Source organism: Notamacropus eugenii, chromosome 5 (genome assembly GCF_028372415.1).
Source record: "Notamacropus eugenii isolate mMacEug1 chromosome 5, mMacEug1.pri_v2, whole genome shotgun sequence".
Classification (NCBI taxonomy): domain Eukaryota; kingdom Metazoa; phylum Chordata; class Mammalia; order Diprotodontia; family Macropodidae; genus Notamacropus; species Notamacropus eugenii.
The window spans coordinates 142,831,093-142,849,518 of record NC_092876.1 but is presented as its reverse complement, the minus strand read 5'-3'; the positions used below and the strand labels follow the sequence as shown (position 1 = coordinate 142,849,518).

General features: G+C 38.3%; 2 protein-coding genes across 2 annotated transcripts in view; one reads left to right on the top strand and one right to left on the bottom strand.

The window, feature by feature from the left end:
* The window catches only part of BTG4 (BTG anti-proliferation factor 4), a 78,722-nt gene that overhangs the window by 36,749 nt on the left and 23,547 nt on the right, over window positions 1–18,426 (bottom strand). The gene's annotated exons all lie outside the window — the stretch shown is intronic.
* LOC140505295 (uncharacterized) lies at window positions 1,531–17,421 on the top strand. Its single transcript, XM_072611144.1, has 6 exons — window positions 1,531–1,999; window positions 4,682–4,833; window positions 8,986–9,132; window positions 10,030–10,224; window positions 11,449–11,567; window positions 16,484–17,421. The coding sequence occupies exons 1-6, from the start codon at window positions 1,786–1,788 to the stop codon at window positions 16,587–16,589; spliced, it is 933 nt and encodes a 310-aa protein (XP_072467245.1). The 5' UTR covers window positions 1,531–1,785; the 3' UTR covers window positions 16,590–17,421.

Below are 18,426 nucleotides of genomic sequence, written 5' to 3'. Positions count from 1 at the left end.
GAGGACTTGAGAATCAAAGCAGGGCTGAGTAAGCCATGTTTTCCAGACTGTCTTACTGGAAAAGGAGCTGGGTGCCCGAGAACTGTACTGGCGCCACCAAAGGGAAGATGAGGAGCGGCTTATGGAGAATCTGGAGGCTCTTAGCCAGGAGCTCCTGGAGACTCACAACTGCGATACACTAATGGAAGTGAGATAACAGAGGCTCTTCTTTATTTTTTCCTGTTCCTCTGACCTAGTCTTGCACCCTTAAAATTGCAACCATTATTGTAGTATTTATTTCCAGAGCCTTTCTCATTAAACTAACAGGGACCAAAAATGTAGAAATAGGTCCCAAGAGTTCCTAGTTCCATCACACTTTGATTTTTCAGGATTACAGAGATTAAAGGATAGAGACTAGATAAATAAAGCTTTCCCATTGAGGTATTGCCTTCTGACCATTTGCCTCTTTACTGCTATTCATAGCTGCTGCCTCAAGACAGATTGAGGATAGCTGAACAAACCTGCTGTGACCTGGAGTCTAGTTTGCTTCAGGAAGCCCAGAGGAGAGCCAAAGTCCTAATGCCCTACCCCCTGAAGCTGGGGCTATTCACTCAAGGTGGGAAGAGAAAAGACCTTGGATATCTCACTCAGATCCATGTCCCCCAAATCCCAGAGTCATCAGAGAGCATCCTGAGGGGTAGGGAAATGGCTACCCCGCCCATGTCCAGGCAGGTGCTCCATCTTGTTTGGGGGATGCAATGTCATTCCCTTCTCCCTAAGATTCCTCAAAATTCCTCTTAGAAATCTATCCTGGCAGCACCAGGAGGCCATTGTCCATACCCCCATCCCTCATTCTGGACAACTGCCCTCCCCAGCAGACAGAGAAGAATGGGAACAGGGGGCACAAGTGACTCTGGGAGTGCGAAGGGTCCTACAGGGCCTGGGACAGGCAGTGGAGAAGCTCAGGAAGGAAGGTGGTCGACTGCATGGCCAAGAGAAGGAAATGTGGAGGCAGCAGAACAAATACCAGAGCAAACAGAGTTGGCACCGGACTAGAAAGGTGAGGTTTTGGGGTAATTAAAAAGAGAGAGAGTAGTGCTCACAGAATCACATATTCTCAGCACTAGATGGAAACTCAGAGGTCCTTTAGACCTCTGAGGTATCAGACTTATAGCCTGAACCAAATTAAATTGTAATTGGGAAATGTTTAACAAAATAAATAAAAATACAATACAACATAATGTTAATTTGTGGTTTTCTAAGTCAATATAGGTATTTGAGTTCGACACTAATGATAGTTCAATTACCTACATGACCACTGATTTCTCCAGGGCATTTTAATACATGTGATGAGGCCCTAACTCCACCTCAGGTCTAATTCCTGACTGTACATTTTGACTGGTATCCCACTTTCTTCCTAAGTATCCACTGAGACTTATCTTATTGGGATAGGATTTGGCCCATATGTAAGCAGGCTTGGGATGTCATTTGACAGACAAAGAGTAGCAGTTTTAATCAAGTCACTGGCTAAGATTTCTCTATCCTAGGTTATTCTGCATCTCTCTAGTGAGTTCCAGGAATTAATGAGGAAAACACAAGGAACCTTGGATGGGGCCATTACTCAGCTGCAGTACATAAGGGAAATGAACCGCCTCCAGCTCTTACAGATGCAGGTACCATTGGGGTGGGGGAGGGAAAGAAAGAGGGACAGGAAGAGAGATCATAATTGGTGAAGTCCAAGAAACATACTACTCAACCTTGTGTAACAGTTAGGGTTTCACACTGGCCCAATTTTCTGTGGTCTGAATGCCACAGTGGGTATTGCAGATTCTCATCTCCAGGAGCTCTGTGTGTTTGGAGAATTACCCAGGAGGCAGATTCTATGGGGAAGACGCTGCTTCTCTCAGGGATGGGGCTGTTGCCTGTCCTTTGTTGGTCCCGTTACTGAGGAGCTTCACACAAATGCTCAAGGGAGCCCAAGGTCATTGCCCAGTCTTTGGGGATCGGAGACAAGAAAAAGGTGAGGGTTAATTACTGATCAAGCTTGTTCTCTTCTCACTCTCTCTACCTATTCATGCCTTTTTCAAACAAATTTGACCACTCTCATAATAAAAGAATATAAAGAACTTTATACCAGATCCTTCTATTGAAAGCAAAATTTCCCATTAGACTCTTGGGCTGGGGTACCATGAGAGAGTATGAGGCAAGAATCTACAACTAACTTATACTACAATTCAATCCAATAAGGATTTAAGTACCAACTATGGTCAAGACACTCTCTATGCAGATCTATGTATCCAGCCCCAGTCACCCCCTGCACATCAGTCCCTCATCACCAATCGCCTATTAGGCATTTCAGATTGGATATCCCAGTAACAACTCAACCTCAATACATCCAAAACTGAACACATTATCTTTCCCACCCAAACCCTCCTTCCAATTACCCTGTTTCTGCTGAAAGCTCCATCACTCTTCCTGTAGCCCAGGTCTTTTACCTGGGCATTTCGTTCTCATTTCCCTGACTCATCTCCCCCACCCACACAGCAAATCAATTGTCAAGTCTTACTCTTTCTACCTCTGCAAAATTCCTTGCATCTGATGCTTTCTCTCTAATCACAAAGCTACCACCTTATTTCAGGCTCTAATCACATCTTTCCCAGATTATTGCAATAGCTTCCTAATTGGTTTTCCTGCCTCAAGTCTCTCCCCACTCCTGTTCCTCTTCTATACTGGTGCTAAATCGAGTTTCATTAAGCAAAGATATGACATGAACTGGTCACTCGATGAACTCCAATGACTGCTTATTGCCTCTACGATAAAATACAAATTTTTCTTGTTAGCTTTAAAGCCCGTCACAGCCTGACCCCAACCTATTTTGAAACCCCACCTACACTCCATAATCCAATCAAATGGGTCTTTTCTCTGTTCCTCCTCCAAGACTTCCCATCTATCATTTCCATGCCTTTTCACTGGCTGTGCTCCATGCCTGGAATGTATTCCCTTTTCTCACCTGTACCAGGTTAAGAACCACCTTCTACATGAACTTTCTTGATCCCAATAGCTAATATCCTCCCCTCCCTAACTACTTTGTACTTAATTATATTGTACATATTTTCACTTACTCTCTTTACATTTTTGTATATGTTTATATATACACTTGTCTCCCCCATTAGAATGTAAACTCTGGCAGAGAGAGATTGTTTCATTCTTTGTATTTGGGTCCCCAGTGTTTAGCATGGTGCCTGATGCATGGTAGGCACTTAAATGCTTGTTGATATAATGACAATATGAAGACAAAAACAAAACAGCCTCTGCTCTCTAGGAGCTTATATTCTATCGGGGGATTGCAAAACATGCACACAGGGAAGTAAACAAGGTAATTTGATAAGAGAAGAGATCAACAACCAGAGATCTGGAAAGATTTCAAAGAAGTGGCACCTGACCTGAGTCCTGAGGAAAGAGACATTCTGGGAATGGCAAACAGCCTGTGGAGGTGCATGCTGACTAAGCTCAGGGAACAACATCCAAGAGTCCAGTTTGACTATAACATGGAGAGTTAGAGTCCATGTCCATGAAGTGGAGTAAAATGAACTAAAATAGAAAGATATGTTGGAGCTAGATTGTAGATGGCCTTAAATACCAGGTTATGGAGTTGGAGGTAATAGGGATCTACTGAAGTGTTGGGTTTTTTGTTTTGCTTTGTTTTAAGCAAGGGAGTGACCTGACCTGACCTGTGCCTTAGGAAGTTTATTCTGACAACTATGTGGAAGACAGTTTAGAAAGAAGAGACATAACAGCAAGCAAGAAGATAAAATAGATTATTGTAATCTAGGTGAAAGGTGATCTGAGTAAAGTAAAAGATCCAAAAAATTTTACGCAGGGAGAATCAAGACTACAAATAGAAATCCTGTTCTGTCCTCCAACTACAGACAGTCTGAGAACTGCTCAGCAACTTGCTTCTTCCCTTCTATGCAGACAGAAACAAAGCCCACTGCCTCTGGACTTGGCCACTCTTCTCTCTTCTGAAGACCTCTGATAGCAGTCTCCAAGCTTACCAAGGGGGAGCTGAAGTGGTCGAACAGCTGTACCCCAAGCCAGAAAATTCCCCTCCCCACAAGTGTACCTCATCTTTCTAAACTTTATGTACCTGTTCACACTGAACCTGACTAGAAAAGAGCCATAAACCCAGAGACAAAAAGAAATGAAGCTGTAGAAAATTAAAGTCTGATGCTCTTGAATTATTATAACTGAGGGATTTTCCTCTGGAGAAATGGGAAGAACTAGGGCTTACTACTAAGTACTGTTGTTGTTGTTTAGACTGTTGGTGACCCCATATGTGGTTTTCAAGGCAAGAATATTGGAGTGGTTTGCATTTCCTTCTCCAGCTCATTTTATAGATGAGGAAATTAAGGCAACCAGGGTTCAAGTGCCCAGGGTCACAAGTGTCTAAGATCAGATTTGAACTCAGGTCTTCCTGACTCCAGGCCTGGCACTCTATCCACTAACACCTACAGTGCCTTAGCTCTATTTTATAACACACTTTCAACAAATGTTGGCTGATTCAGCTAATGCATAAGTGGTGCTTCATGTTGGGAAACCTGGGAGAGCAGCGTTCTTATTTTCTTTGTCACTTATTTGTATGGACCAGAAGGGTCAACGAGCAAGGCAGATGATTCCCCCCTGGATCTCTTTCTCACTGCAGATCTCAGAAGTGTTTTCCAGAGGCACCCCTGCCCTCAAGCAAGTCAGCAAAGTGAGCTGGTTCCAATCCAGCCATCAGACCTTTCCGCCAGGGAGTTTGTGATTTACCAGCATGGCCTCTCGATGCTACAGTTCCTCATACCTCACATCAAAGTAAGCCTGAACTCCCTGGGGATCTCACCTAAGTGATGATCTCCCAGCAGCCAACTGGCTATCTAAGCTAGCAAACTAAGCTATCAGAAAGTGGAAGACTAGCACCAGGTGAACTTCCAAGCCCTCAGTTTCAAAGTAATATCACCAGCTCTGAGTTTAATCTTTCTAATGAGAAAATTGGCAAATTGATGGCCTCAGCTTTGCAGAAGACCTTTTAAATGCTCTTAATTTTATTGGCTTTGCTTGCCCAGGAGCAATTTGAATTGATGTATCAATGCACTTAACTCAAATTAATCTAGTTGGCATTGCACAGCTGAGTTGAACAAGGAATTTTCCAGTGCAATTCAACATTCTTTTCCAGCATCTACTATGTGCTAAGCACTGGGGAGGCAAAGATGGAAAAGGATGTAGTAACTGCTCTCAAGGAGCTCACAGTCTAGTAAGAGAACAAGCATATAAACAAGTATTTTACAAGGTAAAATGGAATATTGGCAAAGGAGAAATGCAAAGTACTTTGAAAATGTTTGAAGAGAAAACTTACTTCCAAATGACAAGGGTGGGTAGCAGACAGTGACACATGAGTTGAACCTTGAAAACAGAAGAATTTCAATGAAAGGAAATGTGGAAAGAGGACATTTAAGCCATAAGAAATAGCTTAAGTGAATGCTTGGAAGCAGAAGAGAACAGCTTGAGTTAGTAGTCCAGTTTAACTATGACATACAAGAAAGCAACAGTTAGGTTGGAAAGGAAGGTTGGAGACAGACTAGAGGGCTTGCAAGTACTATGATAAGGTATCAGTTTGTCTCATAATAGTAATTATTCAGCAGAGGAATGGGCATTGTGGATAAAATGCTGACCTCAGAGACAGGAAGACCTGGGTTTAAGTCCTGGCACTGACACATACTACCTATGTGGCCACGAGCAAATCATTTCACCTTTCAGTGCCCAAGGGAACTCTCTGACTACAAGTCACTAATGAAGGGCTTGCCTGTATGGATAGAGGGAGTACCCATACAGAAGTTCCCAACACCAATAAAATGACAGGTCTTGTTTAAAAAAAGAAAGAAAGAAAACAATGAAGATCACATCTTTACAGCACTTTAAAGATCGCAGAGGGCATTTCTCATAACTGATGTAGGAGCACAAGTTTTGTTATCCCATTTTACATATGAGAAAACTGAGGCTTGGAGAGATTAGGCGACTTGCCCATGATCACACAGCTAATAAGATAGGATTTAAATCCAGACTTCTTGACTCCAAGTCTAGCAGGTTTATTCACCACACCAGGGGTGAGGAACCTGTGGCACTGAAGTCATATATGGACTTCTAGATCCCTAAGTGAGGCCTTTTGATTTGGATTCAGTCAAAAGGCCACATTTAAGGATCTAGAAGTCCACATGGGGCCTCAGGACCACAGGATCCCCACCCCTGCACTACACCATTCCATGCTACTTCTTAATCTAAGAAATAAATGGGGAACAACAGAAAAGTTTTGCTCAGAAGAGTGGCCAAGCCAAATCTGTGCATTAGGAAGATTATCTTGGCCACTGTGTAAATTCCCATAAGAAGAGTGATTTGTTTCCCTTTCAGGCTCCAGAAATCACCCTACATATTGCTTCCAGCCTCCCAGCTATCTATGCCCCTGGCAATGCCTTCCACAATTCTTTCTTCTATCAGGTATTCCAACTTCATTTCCAGCCCAGACTTTCAGAATTCTAGGAGTAAGTAAAGATCCAAGCAAGAAACAAATGAATATGTATGTGTGTGTATGTGTGTATATACATGCATATAAATGTATATGTACACATCTATGGAAACATATGTATTATACACATGCCTCCATGTATGTGTGTATATATACGTATCTATGTATTGCATATATATTTTTTTAACATTTCTTTCTTAATCCTGAATATCTCCCATTGGAAAGAAATTCTTTAGCTAAAGGATAATAAATACCACTGAGTAAGAGTTTTCCTGAGTCAGTGAGATGAATACATTCTGGCTTGTGCCCAGAGATTCATAAATGGCCATAAGCCCATCTGTCCTTTTCAAACCTAGTGACTCTAAAATGGTATTTCCTTTAAGTCATGTGATCCACCCTCAGGAAATCCTGGCCTCCAGAGTACCTCTACACAGAGAATGATTTGTAACTCTTTCTTTTCCCCACAATTCTTAAGATTTGCTTAGTGAGGGAGTACCTGTCTAGCAGTTCCAGGCCAGCAAATGGGAAATCAGGAGTAAAAAACAATGGTTTTGACTGGATAACATAAGGGACAACAGACTTTGGATAAACTTTAGTGGTTTGTAAGTGGTTTGTATTTAATACTAAAATTTAAAGGATTTAAGCAAACAAGGAAGATTAAGACAACTGAAAATTCAGCCATAACCAGAGTATTAGGAAAAATAGGAAAAGTTAGGGTACCACTAAAGGAGTAGTGGCTGAATAAGATTTAACACAATAAACGCTTAATAATCTAAATGCTATTAATTTTTCCCATAGTTACTTATAGGAAGAAAGTGGAGGAAAGAGAGAAAAAATTGGAGAGAGTAAAAAGTTCTCCATGGATGAATTAGTAAGAAATTTCCTTCAATTCAACTAAATTCAACAAATATTTTTTTTCATATTTAAAATTATTTATTTAAGTTTTCAACATTCATTTCCAAAAAATTTTGGGTTCCAAATTTTCTCCCCATTTCTCCCCTCCCCCCACCCCAAAACGCCAAGCATTCTAATTACCCCTATCACCAATCTGTCTTCCCTTCTAACATTCCTCCCTTCCCTTATCCCCATCTTCTCTTTTGTCCTGAAGGGCAAGATAAATTTCTATACCCCAATAGCTGTATTTCTATTTCCTAGTTGCAAGAGCAATACTCAACAGTTGTTCCTAAAACTTTGAGTTCCAGCTTCTCTTCATCCCTCCCTCCCCACCCATTCCCTTTGGGAATCAACAAATATTTATTAAGCATTCATTAATTCAAAGCACTTTGGGGAATGTAAAAACAAAACAACATAATCTCTGGCCTAGAGAAACATATTCTATAGGGAATATATAATATGCATAGAAACAAGCAGAGGAAAAGGAAAATTGGAAGGGAGAAAGCATTAAGTGGAGGGAAGTTAGGAGATCATAATGAGGCTTCACAGAGGAAGTTATACTTAGATGAGTCCTGATGAGGATGAAGCACATTTTAGGCATGAGGTAAAGTTTATATGAATGTATAGAGGTGAGAGATTACATGTCAAGTTCAGAGAGTAAGATAGCAGTAGTCTTGATGAGCCAGAACAGGAGTTCTCAGTTCTCAACTCTTTCTGAGTTGAATTTTCAAGTCACTCCTCCAACCTTGGTTCCAATATTCCCATAAAAAGAATATAACTGATGGGTACTCCCACGTTACAATTTTCCTGGGAGAGGGGTCAGAAGTTGGGGAAACAAGATTAATACAGATAAATCAATATAAAATAATCTGAGGAGAGAGCGCTAACATTAGTGGGATCAGATGAGGGCTTCTCATTGGAGGTGGCACCTAACAGGAGCCTTGAAGGAAACTAGAGATCATAGAGAGGAAGAAATACTAAATTACAAGCATTCAGGGCAACCTACGCAATGAGATGGAGTGGGAAATGGAAAACCAAGTTAAGGAAATAGTAAGTAGGCCAGTTTAGCTGAAATATAGAGTGTACAAATAGGGAATAATGTGAAAAAAATCTAGAGAGGTAATTTGGAGTCAGACTACGACAGACTTTAAATGACAAGCTGAAAGGTTTATATTTTATCCTAGAGGGAATAGGGAGAAGCTGAAGTTTCTTTAACAAGGAAGTGACATATATAGACCTGAACACTAAAAATAATTATGTTGGCAGTTGTTTGGAGGATGGATTGGTAAAGGGAGAGTTAGCATACAGGGAGACCAAGTAGGAGGTTATTAAAACAAGATAAAGGAGTGATAATTAAGCTCCTGAATAAAAGTAGTGGTAGTGTGTAGAAGAAAATAAGATGAGAAAAAAAGTTAGAGTTTAATTATTCAAGAAGATACTATATATCCCAAATTCTGAAATTTTATTATTGTATGAGTAATTTCAGTCTTACAAAGCTAGAAAGACTGTATATGATGTTCACATCTCTAATTTGGAGTATTTTCTCAATACAGAATGATCAGAATAAACTGTTCATTTTGAGAGAGTGTTTAGCATCTGTGGGAAACTTCAGTCTGCTCCTGATTCACTGTCTAGCCCACATCACTGCTGCTGACCTCTACTGGGATTCCAACCCTGTTTTTCTAAAGCTGTTTTATGAGGTAACATGGTTCTTTTTAAAGCAGAATGTCTCTACCAATAAGGCACTTAGTTCTGTATAGGTAGTGTCCCTACCTACTTACCAGTATAATTAGCTTGAGACTTTAGTGTCTTTGAATTTTGAAGCATTTTCTTGTAGGTTAAGAATTAAATATTTAAGTGCCTACTATGCGGAAGGCACCGTGAGGTATACAATATCAGACAGAGTCCCTTCTCTCAAAGAACTAGTCTGAAGGAAGAAGACAAAAACAAAGAACCAATATAAAAGAGAATGTGATAAATACAATATAAGAACACAGAGGAGGGAAAGAGCTAAAAGATCAAATTAAGGTGGTTTTTGGATTTGGGCCTGAAAGAAGAGTGGGATTTCAACAGACAGATGTGAAGACAGAGTAGGGAAAAGTGTGAGCGAAGACACGGATTTGAGAGAGTTGTTCACTGAGTTCATGAAACAACGAACAGTGTGATTTGTCTGAAGCATAAGTTAAGTGATTCAGAACAGTGAGATGAAGATGGAACATGGAGAGCTTTGACAGTCTCTTTTGAATTTATTCTTGAGGCAGTGAGAAGCCACTGAAAGTTTTTTAGCCTTCCTAGTGAGGTAAGGGCCATGCTAAACATGTGATACCTTGATGACCAAGATTCTTTTAAAATGTCTGGAGGAGTTATTGTCCCAAGCAAGGGGAGGTACTTCAGAATTTGTATGTGAATGTAAGTTGCTACATAAAACATTTTGTGGCTATTTAAATGTTAAGCAATAAATAAGATATAATAATCACTAGCCCCCTAACCTTCAAAATCTTTCCCCACATCCACAGACTGAACAATGAAGTTTTAAATAGCACTAACATAAAAAACCTACAGTTCTGCCCCTATCACCTTATCTCCTCTCTCATCAGGGACTGGAAGCTTGTCTCAGTGATGCCTTTTCAGTCAAGCTCCAAATGTCAGCAGTTTTTCACAATAAGAAGTCTGACCAGGGCATAACAGATGTTCTACTGAAGGGAGAGCCTACCTCTGAAGAAAGAGATCTTCTCTCTAATCTCATTGACACAAAAGTTAAGTTCTATAGGGACCCAGAGTCCCCAGAAGAGGTAACTAATAACAGTGTTCTGATTCTCTGCATAGAAGTGCAAAAGGGATTGGTTTTTTTTTAAAGTTGATATCTGAACTCAATGAGTTCAGAAGGTTCAATGAGTTCTGAACTCAATGAGTTCAGGAGGTTTGAGTAGGTTCAATGACCTACTCAAAGGATTTTTGTACAGGGATATTGGTATACTGCAATGATCCTCAGACCTCTTTCATATGCAATGTGTAAAATCTGAAGATGTCTGTAACTTGGTAAAGTCTAGTACGATATGTTATTCTAAGGCAGAAAACATGGTTGTCACATGGCTCATCAGGTTACTGGTGATACCAATGTGACTAGAGTAGAGTTATATAAATATTAGTAATGCAGGAACATAGCCAATACATGATCAGAGTTTCTTCCATAAAATTCATTGTGACTCAGAAACCAAGTTCATATGTTCAAGTTATATCTTCAACTGACTTTTCTTGGAGCTATTTCTAAGTGAGTCTAACATTGTTTTGATGATGTTGATGATGATGATTAGTATTTATATGGCACTTTGAAAATAAACTCTGGGAAACAGATGCTATTATTATTCCCATTTTACAGCTCAGGAAAACGGAAACAGACAAAGGTTAAGTGACTTGCCCAGAATCATATAGCTAGTAAGTGTCTGAGGCCATATTTGAACTCAGGTCTTCCTGAGGTCAAGTGCTCTACCCACTGCACCTCCCTGCCTACTTCTTGAATGTTTCATTTCTTCAAAAAAAAATTATACATTTAATTAAATAAAATTTTGCCTATTTATATATTAAAAAGAAGGGAAGATGGTCTCTGTGGTAACATAAATGTATTTTTCCACTAAACACCAGCCCATTTTGAGTTATTCTGCGATCAAATGAAGTAGTATGTGTGTGTATATATATATATATATATATTATATATATATAAAAAACTATGTAAATATTAGCTATTATTATTAGCAGGGAGCTTTGTTCAAAATTTGAATGACCACAGGAATGTGTTACTTAAAACAACTATGTACTAAAAAGGTTTGATATGACACTATTTGCTCACAAAAGTCAGAAAATACAATGCCACACACTACTATGATAAAGATGTTCAATGTATCTCTATCTTAAGATCAGAACCATTTCTGCCCCTTAGCTTCATATTCCCTCTTAGAAGTCTAAATGGATACTTAGAAGAAATGTGGGATCTCTTTTAATCTTTTTTTTCTACGCAGATTATAAAGAAGAACAAACGCCATCTACTCTTCACCAATTTTGAACATTTCCTGAAAAACAAGCTTTCTTTAGAACAACAAATCCTAACTGAGAACACCACCTTGAGGGTAAATAAGAGGTGAGAAGACCTTCAAATCCAGAGTATTAAATGTACTTTCCTATAGATGGGGTAAATACTGAAATTTATAAACCCAAAGCATTGACCTTTTTAAGGTTAGTCATCTCAGATTTAAATGCTTCACTTTCAAATGTAGTATGAGTAAATTAATCCACTTATAGCTACCATGTATAACACCCCTACAGAATGTAAGCTCCTTGAGGACAAAAGCTATATCACTTTAGCCTTGATATCCTCAAACACCTTAGCACAGTGCCTGGCACGCAGTAGACATTTAGTAAATGTTTACTGAATTAATTTAATCAAATCAGTACTCTAAGAGCTCTGAAAGAACTTTATTCCAGGAATTGTATCTTAGGTCATCAAGAAAGCATCTGGCTGGAAGATGAGCCAAGATGGTAGAACAGAAGGAACAATACAACCCAGCTCTGCACAACTGCTCCAACAAAAATCTAGAAAGAGTCTCAAACCAATGATTAAGAAGTTTATGGGGGGAAAAACACAGCAATTTATTTTTCTAGTTCAAAAAACAGGGAACAGGAACCAGCCAGCAGCTGGGTTATATATTCAGTGTGAACTAAGGAGGTGACCTGCAGATATATTCCAGGGCAAAGACAAACTGTAGATCCAGCTTAAAACAGAAGTGAGTAGAAGTTATGCATCTCTGACTCTGGAGCAGGATCATGAATTCAGCCCACATATCTGGGCTGAGGCCTACAGCTGAGTGACCACGGCAATGAACCAAGACCAAAGGGCAAAGCCAGAAGTTGTTATTCTGAACCTGTACAGCCTTCCAGCTGAATGACAGGGGATGGGAGAAGCAACCATCTAAGACTACAACTAGGAGCAAGCCTACAGTTGTGGTGCCCAGACCCAAACTGAGGTTAGGAGTTTGCAAAGTTCAGACCAGGAAGGAAACAATTAAATCCTAGATAAACACTTAGGTTGTACCAACTTAAGTGGCAGGTCTCTAGCCTGAGCTGCCCCTGAGATCCTTGAAGAGCATAGCACCCAATACCCAGAGAACACAGCAGCAGGATGACAGAGAATTCAAGTCAATACCAAGTAAGACTCTGACATTCCTTCCAGAGGCCAGAGCCTGACCCTAACACAAAACCCCAATTCTAGAAGTAAGGCTAGAATAATGAGTAAGCAAAAAAGAGACATCATACAAAGTTATTATAGTATGAAGGAACTCAAATCAAAGCTCAAACCCAAAAGAAGAAAAATAATTCCAATATTTACAAGCAAAGTCTCAAAATAAAACACAGTTTTGCCACAAGGCCAAGAATTACTGGAAGAAATGAAGCAAGAGTTTAAAGTGATATTATAAATAAAATGGAAGTCCTAGAGGAAAGAATTATTTTAAAAAATGAGTTTTGTAGGAAAGACTTGGAAAGAAAATTAAGTTTAATAGGAAATGTACAAAACTCTACTCAAGTAACAGACTCTTTAAAATTTAGAATAGCGAGACAACTAGAATGGCACAGTGAATAGAGCACCAGCCCTGGAGTCAGGAGGACTTAAGTTAAAATCTGACCTCAGATACTTGACACTTACTAGCTGTATGACCCTGGGCAAGTCACTTAACCCTAATTACCTCATCCAAAAAAAAAAATTTAGACTAGCCAAAATAAAAGTTATGACTCCATGAGACAATAAGAAATATTCACAGAGGGAAGAGGGGAGAAGCAGAAAATGTAAGACAGTATAAAAAATGACAAACCTGGAAAACAGATCAAGGAGAGATAACTTAAGAATCATGGACTACCTAAAAGCCATGACCAAAGAATCAAGAAATCATGAAAGAAGAAGGCCCAAATCTACCAGAATCAGAGGACAAAATGAATATAGAAAGCATCTACTGATCACTTCCTCTGAAAGAAACCATAGAATGAATACTCCCAGAAACATCATAGTCCAAATCCAGTGCTCCTGCGTCAAAGAAAAAATACTGTAAGCAGTCAGAAAAAATTCAAGTACTGAGGAACCACATTCAAGATTACATATAGTTTAGCAGCTACCAAGATAAAGGAGCTTAGAATACACTATTCTAAAAGAAAAAAAAAAAGCATAAAGCTTACAACCAAGAAAAAAATGAATAATAGTACTATGAGGAGGAAAATACTTTTAATGAAATAGAGGAGTTCTAGACATTCCTGAAGAAAAGACCAGAGTTGAAATTTTTAAATATAAACACAGCAGTCAAGAGAAACATTAAAAGAGGTGGACAGTCAGAAAGGATTATAAAAGGGTGAAATGTTTTACATTCTAATGGGGGGAGATGATACAGATATCCTCTTAGAACTATAATGTGATAAGGGATCACTGAAGAAGTTAAATGAGACAGAATGCCAGGGAGTGGTTTTGTTATATGTTTTGATTATCTTACAAGATAGGAAACGGAAGGGAAAAGGGACACCCCCTAAGACGAAAGCCAGGTGGCACAGTGAATTAGAGCACTGACACTGGGGTCAGAAAAACTCATCTTCCTCAGTTCCAATCTGACTTCTGACGCGTGATAGCTGCATGATCCCCGTTTCCTCATCTGTAAAATGAGCTGGAGAATGAACGGCAAACCACTCCAATATTTTTGTCAAGAAAAGTATTTTTGAGTTTCAAAAAATGTGATCATGAAGAGTTGGACATGAGTGAAGAACAACAGAGATAAAAGGGGAACACGGGTAAGAGAACTCTCACATAATTAGGATGTGCAAGTAGATGACTAAAAACAAGGAAGAAGTTATTCACTTTCATCTAACCCAGTCAAAAGGAGGGAGAAACACACACACATACACACACACGTACACACACATACATACACACACATGCACGCACACACACACATATACACATACACATGCGCACACATGCACATACACACATAAACACATGCATGCACATACACATCTATACATACACATACACACATCTATACATACACATACACACTCATACATACACACACATACACACACACACTGAAGAAATACATTCGAATCGAAAAGAAAACATGAAGGAGTAAGAAGAAGTAAAGAAAGGCATAAGAGGAGGGTTTAATAATAAGCAAAATAAATGCTAACCTCAAAAGGTAAGTCATGAAGAGGGCTGTAAGGAAAGAAAGGGTGAAAACCTATGTTTGGGGAGACAGGAAAACAAGATTGGCAAGAAAACAAACAGACTGCAGCAAGCACAGAACACTGGTGCTAAGCATACTCCTTTTTCACCACTTTCTTCTTCATAAAGAGGAGGTGGAAAGCAAAGATAGGAGAATGTATAAGAGTAAAGGATAGAGGAAAATCCACAATTAATAGTCATCACTGTGAATGTGAATGGGATGAATTCCATAATAAAATAGAAGAAAACAGCAGAATTGATTAGAAAGCAGAATCCAACAACAAACACACTTGAAATGTAAAAACACACAGTCAAAATAAGAGATTGAAGCAAAATCTATTATGTTTCAACTGACTCAAAAAAGCAAGGGTAGCAATAAGGATCTCAGACAATGCAGTAGCAAAAATAAACTTGATTAGAAAATAAAGAGGGGAATTGTAAAAGATACCATAGACAATGAACTAATATCAATACTTAAATACACTGAATGGCACAGCATCTAAATACTTAATGGAAAAATTGGATGAATTATCAGGGAGAAATAGGCAGTAAAACTATAGCAATGAAGGACTTTAATGATAAATGTCTGGTAATTACTGAATGGGAATAGAAAGAAGTATACATATATCCCAGTTATGTGTAGCACCTTTACAAAAATTGACCATAAAATTTCACAAACATATCCCAAAAAATAGAAATATCAACTATAGCCTTTACTAAACATAATGCAGTAAATGTTATACTCAACAAAGGGTCAACGAATAAAGGATTAAAATTAATTGGAAACTAAATAATTTAATCCCAAGAACCAGAAGAGCAATTTATATAGAAACAACATTATAAAGACAAACAACTTTGAAAGACTTAAACACTCTGATCGATGTGAGCAACCATAATTCCAGAGGATCAATAAGAATGATGCTATCCACCCTCTGACACAGAGGTAATGGACTCCAGATGCAGAATTAGACAAACACTTTGGGACATGGCAAACATGGGTATTTGTTTTCCTTGATTATCCCTATTTCTTATGAGGGTTTCTTTTTAATTTCTTCTGTTGGAGGAAAAGGAGAAAAAAATTAAATGTGATCATTTTTAAGAATAAAAAGTCAATAGAGGGAAGGAAGAAAAGAAGGAAGGGAGGAAGAGAAGGAATAAAGGAAGAGAAGAAAAAAGAAAGCATCTGGTACCACCTATCCTCAGGCATGTGAGGTGTTAACCCTCCATCGCACAAATAAGAGATGACTTTTCCAAGGTGGATAGAGGGATGGATGGATGGATGGATGGATGGATGGATGGATGGATGGATGGATGATAGACAGATGTATATACATCTATATGTATATGCATACATGTATATATAAAACAGTATATAACTTTTAAGTAATGGTACAAGTGTTGGAATTCAAATGCCTTGCTTGGTGTAGGGTTCATTCTATTACTAACTTATGATATTTCATGATGACTAATTTTAAAATATAAAGATTCAAAGAATCAACTCCCCAGATAAACATTTGAGATCCCAAATTAAAACATGGACACTAAGACGAATGGATTATTTAACAAAGGGACAGTCCCTTGAAATAATTTCTCTACACCTACTTTCAATCAATGACCTAACAAATTGAAATCTGGAATTATACTGTATGCATGCATGTGCACATACATACACAATGACTGAATAATTAAGGACCCTGCCACCAGCTCAGGCAATCTGATTTATATAGCCTAAAGTTAAAACCAGAGTCTGAAGGCATGACTTAATGCTTCTTTCCCTGTATCTGTTTTATGTTTTTCAGCTCTGAAACTAAAAGTCTCCCTCATTTCAATAAAGAGGAAAAAAAGGAGCTAGATTCATTAATGCAACAGCTGACAAAATTACTGGAGAAAGGGGATGACTTTTAAAGATGAGTCGGTATATATACAAGTGATATATGCAATATAAAGCTTTCTATATGTATATACGTATGTAATGACTAAAGACTAAACAAAACAAAATAGCTGGCATTGGAAAGTGCCATAGCACCTTAAGTTCCTATCTACATTTCTACTGTAAGAGATCTTTATTACTTCTAACCTAAAGGATAAAATCCCAGTCTTTTATTACTATAGTCTTATTAAAATACTGATTAAGCTTACTTCTGAAATTATAAAATTCTCAAACATCATTTACCAGTGCAGAAGACTAGAAGAATAATGGAATGACAGAATTTAAACAAATTATTCTAGTTGACAGCTATTTTTTCTGGACAGCTCACCTGTATCAGTTGTCTGGGGCACTGAGAAATTAAAAGATTTGCATATGTCACAATAAGTAGTACATGAGAGATAGGACTTGGACCCACGTCTTCCTGACCATGGCCAATCCATGGCCTATCCATGAGGTATAAATTACATTTGTATATAACATAAATAATGAATGTGTTAATATTTCCTTCCTAAGAAAAATACAAATTCCTTACAGACGGCTCTTTAGGACTAAAACAACAATCAAAACAATAAAAACAAAGCATGCATACACACACACACACACACACATACACACACCTATTGGTGGTTCAGTACATAGCATGCTGGACTTGGAGTTAGGATAACCTGAGTTCAAATTTTGCCTCTGATTTTGTCTGACTATACCTCAGTTTCCTCATATATAAAAAAGAGATATCTGTAGTAACTGTCTCACAGGGTTTGTGTAAGACTCAAATGGGAATCTATTAAAAGCACTTTGCAAACCTTAGAGATAGTACGTCTGTTATTTATATAATATTTGATGGGGATGTTCTATGATTCTAAAGATTTTAGGAAAAGCTGATTGAGTGAACACAAACAGCGAGAATAATAACAATTTAACTGAGGTTTTTAAAAAAAAAATGCATACCATAAAGGAAAACCTCAGGGTCCACTCATAATTCTGAACTTTTGCTAACTCCTCCTTATATTTTTCTCCCAACAATTAAGTATTTTATTTTTTCCATTCTAAAGTTAGAAGTTGGTTGGTTATTTTGCCTGACTCTCCAAACAGCAGAGTTCTAAAAGTAGAATTGACAAGCCAGGCTTAGGAACCACAGGAGTTCCTATGAAGATTATCCTGTTAATAGTGATCCACTTTAATAATCCTATGCTATCTTCACTTTAGATTCATTAATAAATTAGTAATTGCCCTATAGACTTCTCTATAACTCTATGAGTCAGGTTTTCTCCCTCTTTAGTAATGGTTATGCTTAATTAAAGAGGTTGTCAATGTCTGATATTCTGAAATGGGAAGGAATCCTATTCTATTTTTACAAACATCCAATATAGATCACTGTGAACTAGATTTTACAAAAAAAATTTAAATATCTTTATCAACACAGTAAAGGCTTATTAAGTCATCTACATAAGATTATTCAACACAGACCTGCCAAGTGCTCAAGGCCTCTGGGAGAAGAGAAAGAATAGTATAGCATAGAAATTAAAGATCTCTTTTCTCCCTTCCCAATTTGTGTCTAAGTGAGACACCTACTAGAACCTAATCCTGTTAATTTATTGGCTGCCTGCCTAGGCACTCCATTAGATTTCCATTAATACACTAACAGCTGCAGTCTCTTAGCAAGCACATTCGTCTTAATGGAAATGCCACATAGATTACAAGGCAGGGATCAAGTTCTACCTCCTGCTGAATTATGTGTAGTTAAAATCAACAGCAAACTTGTTTCAGAAATATTGAACTTCAAGCAGTTGTTAATACACAGACATACCAATG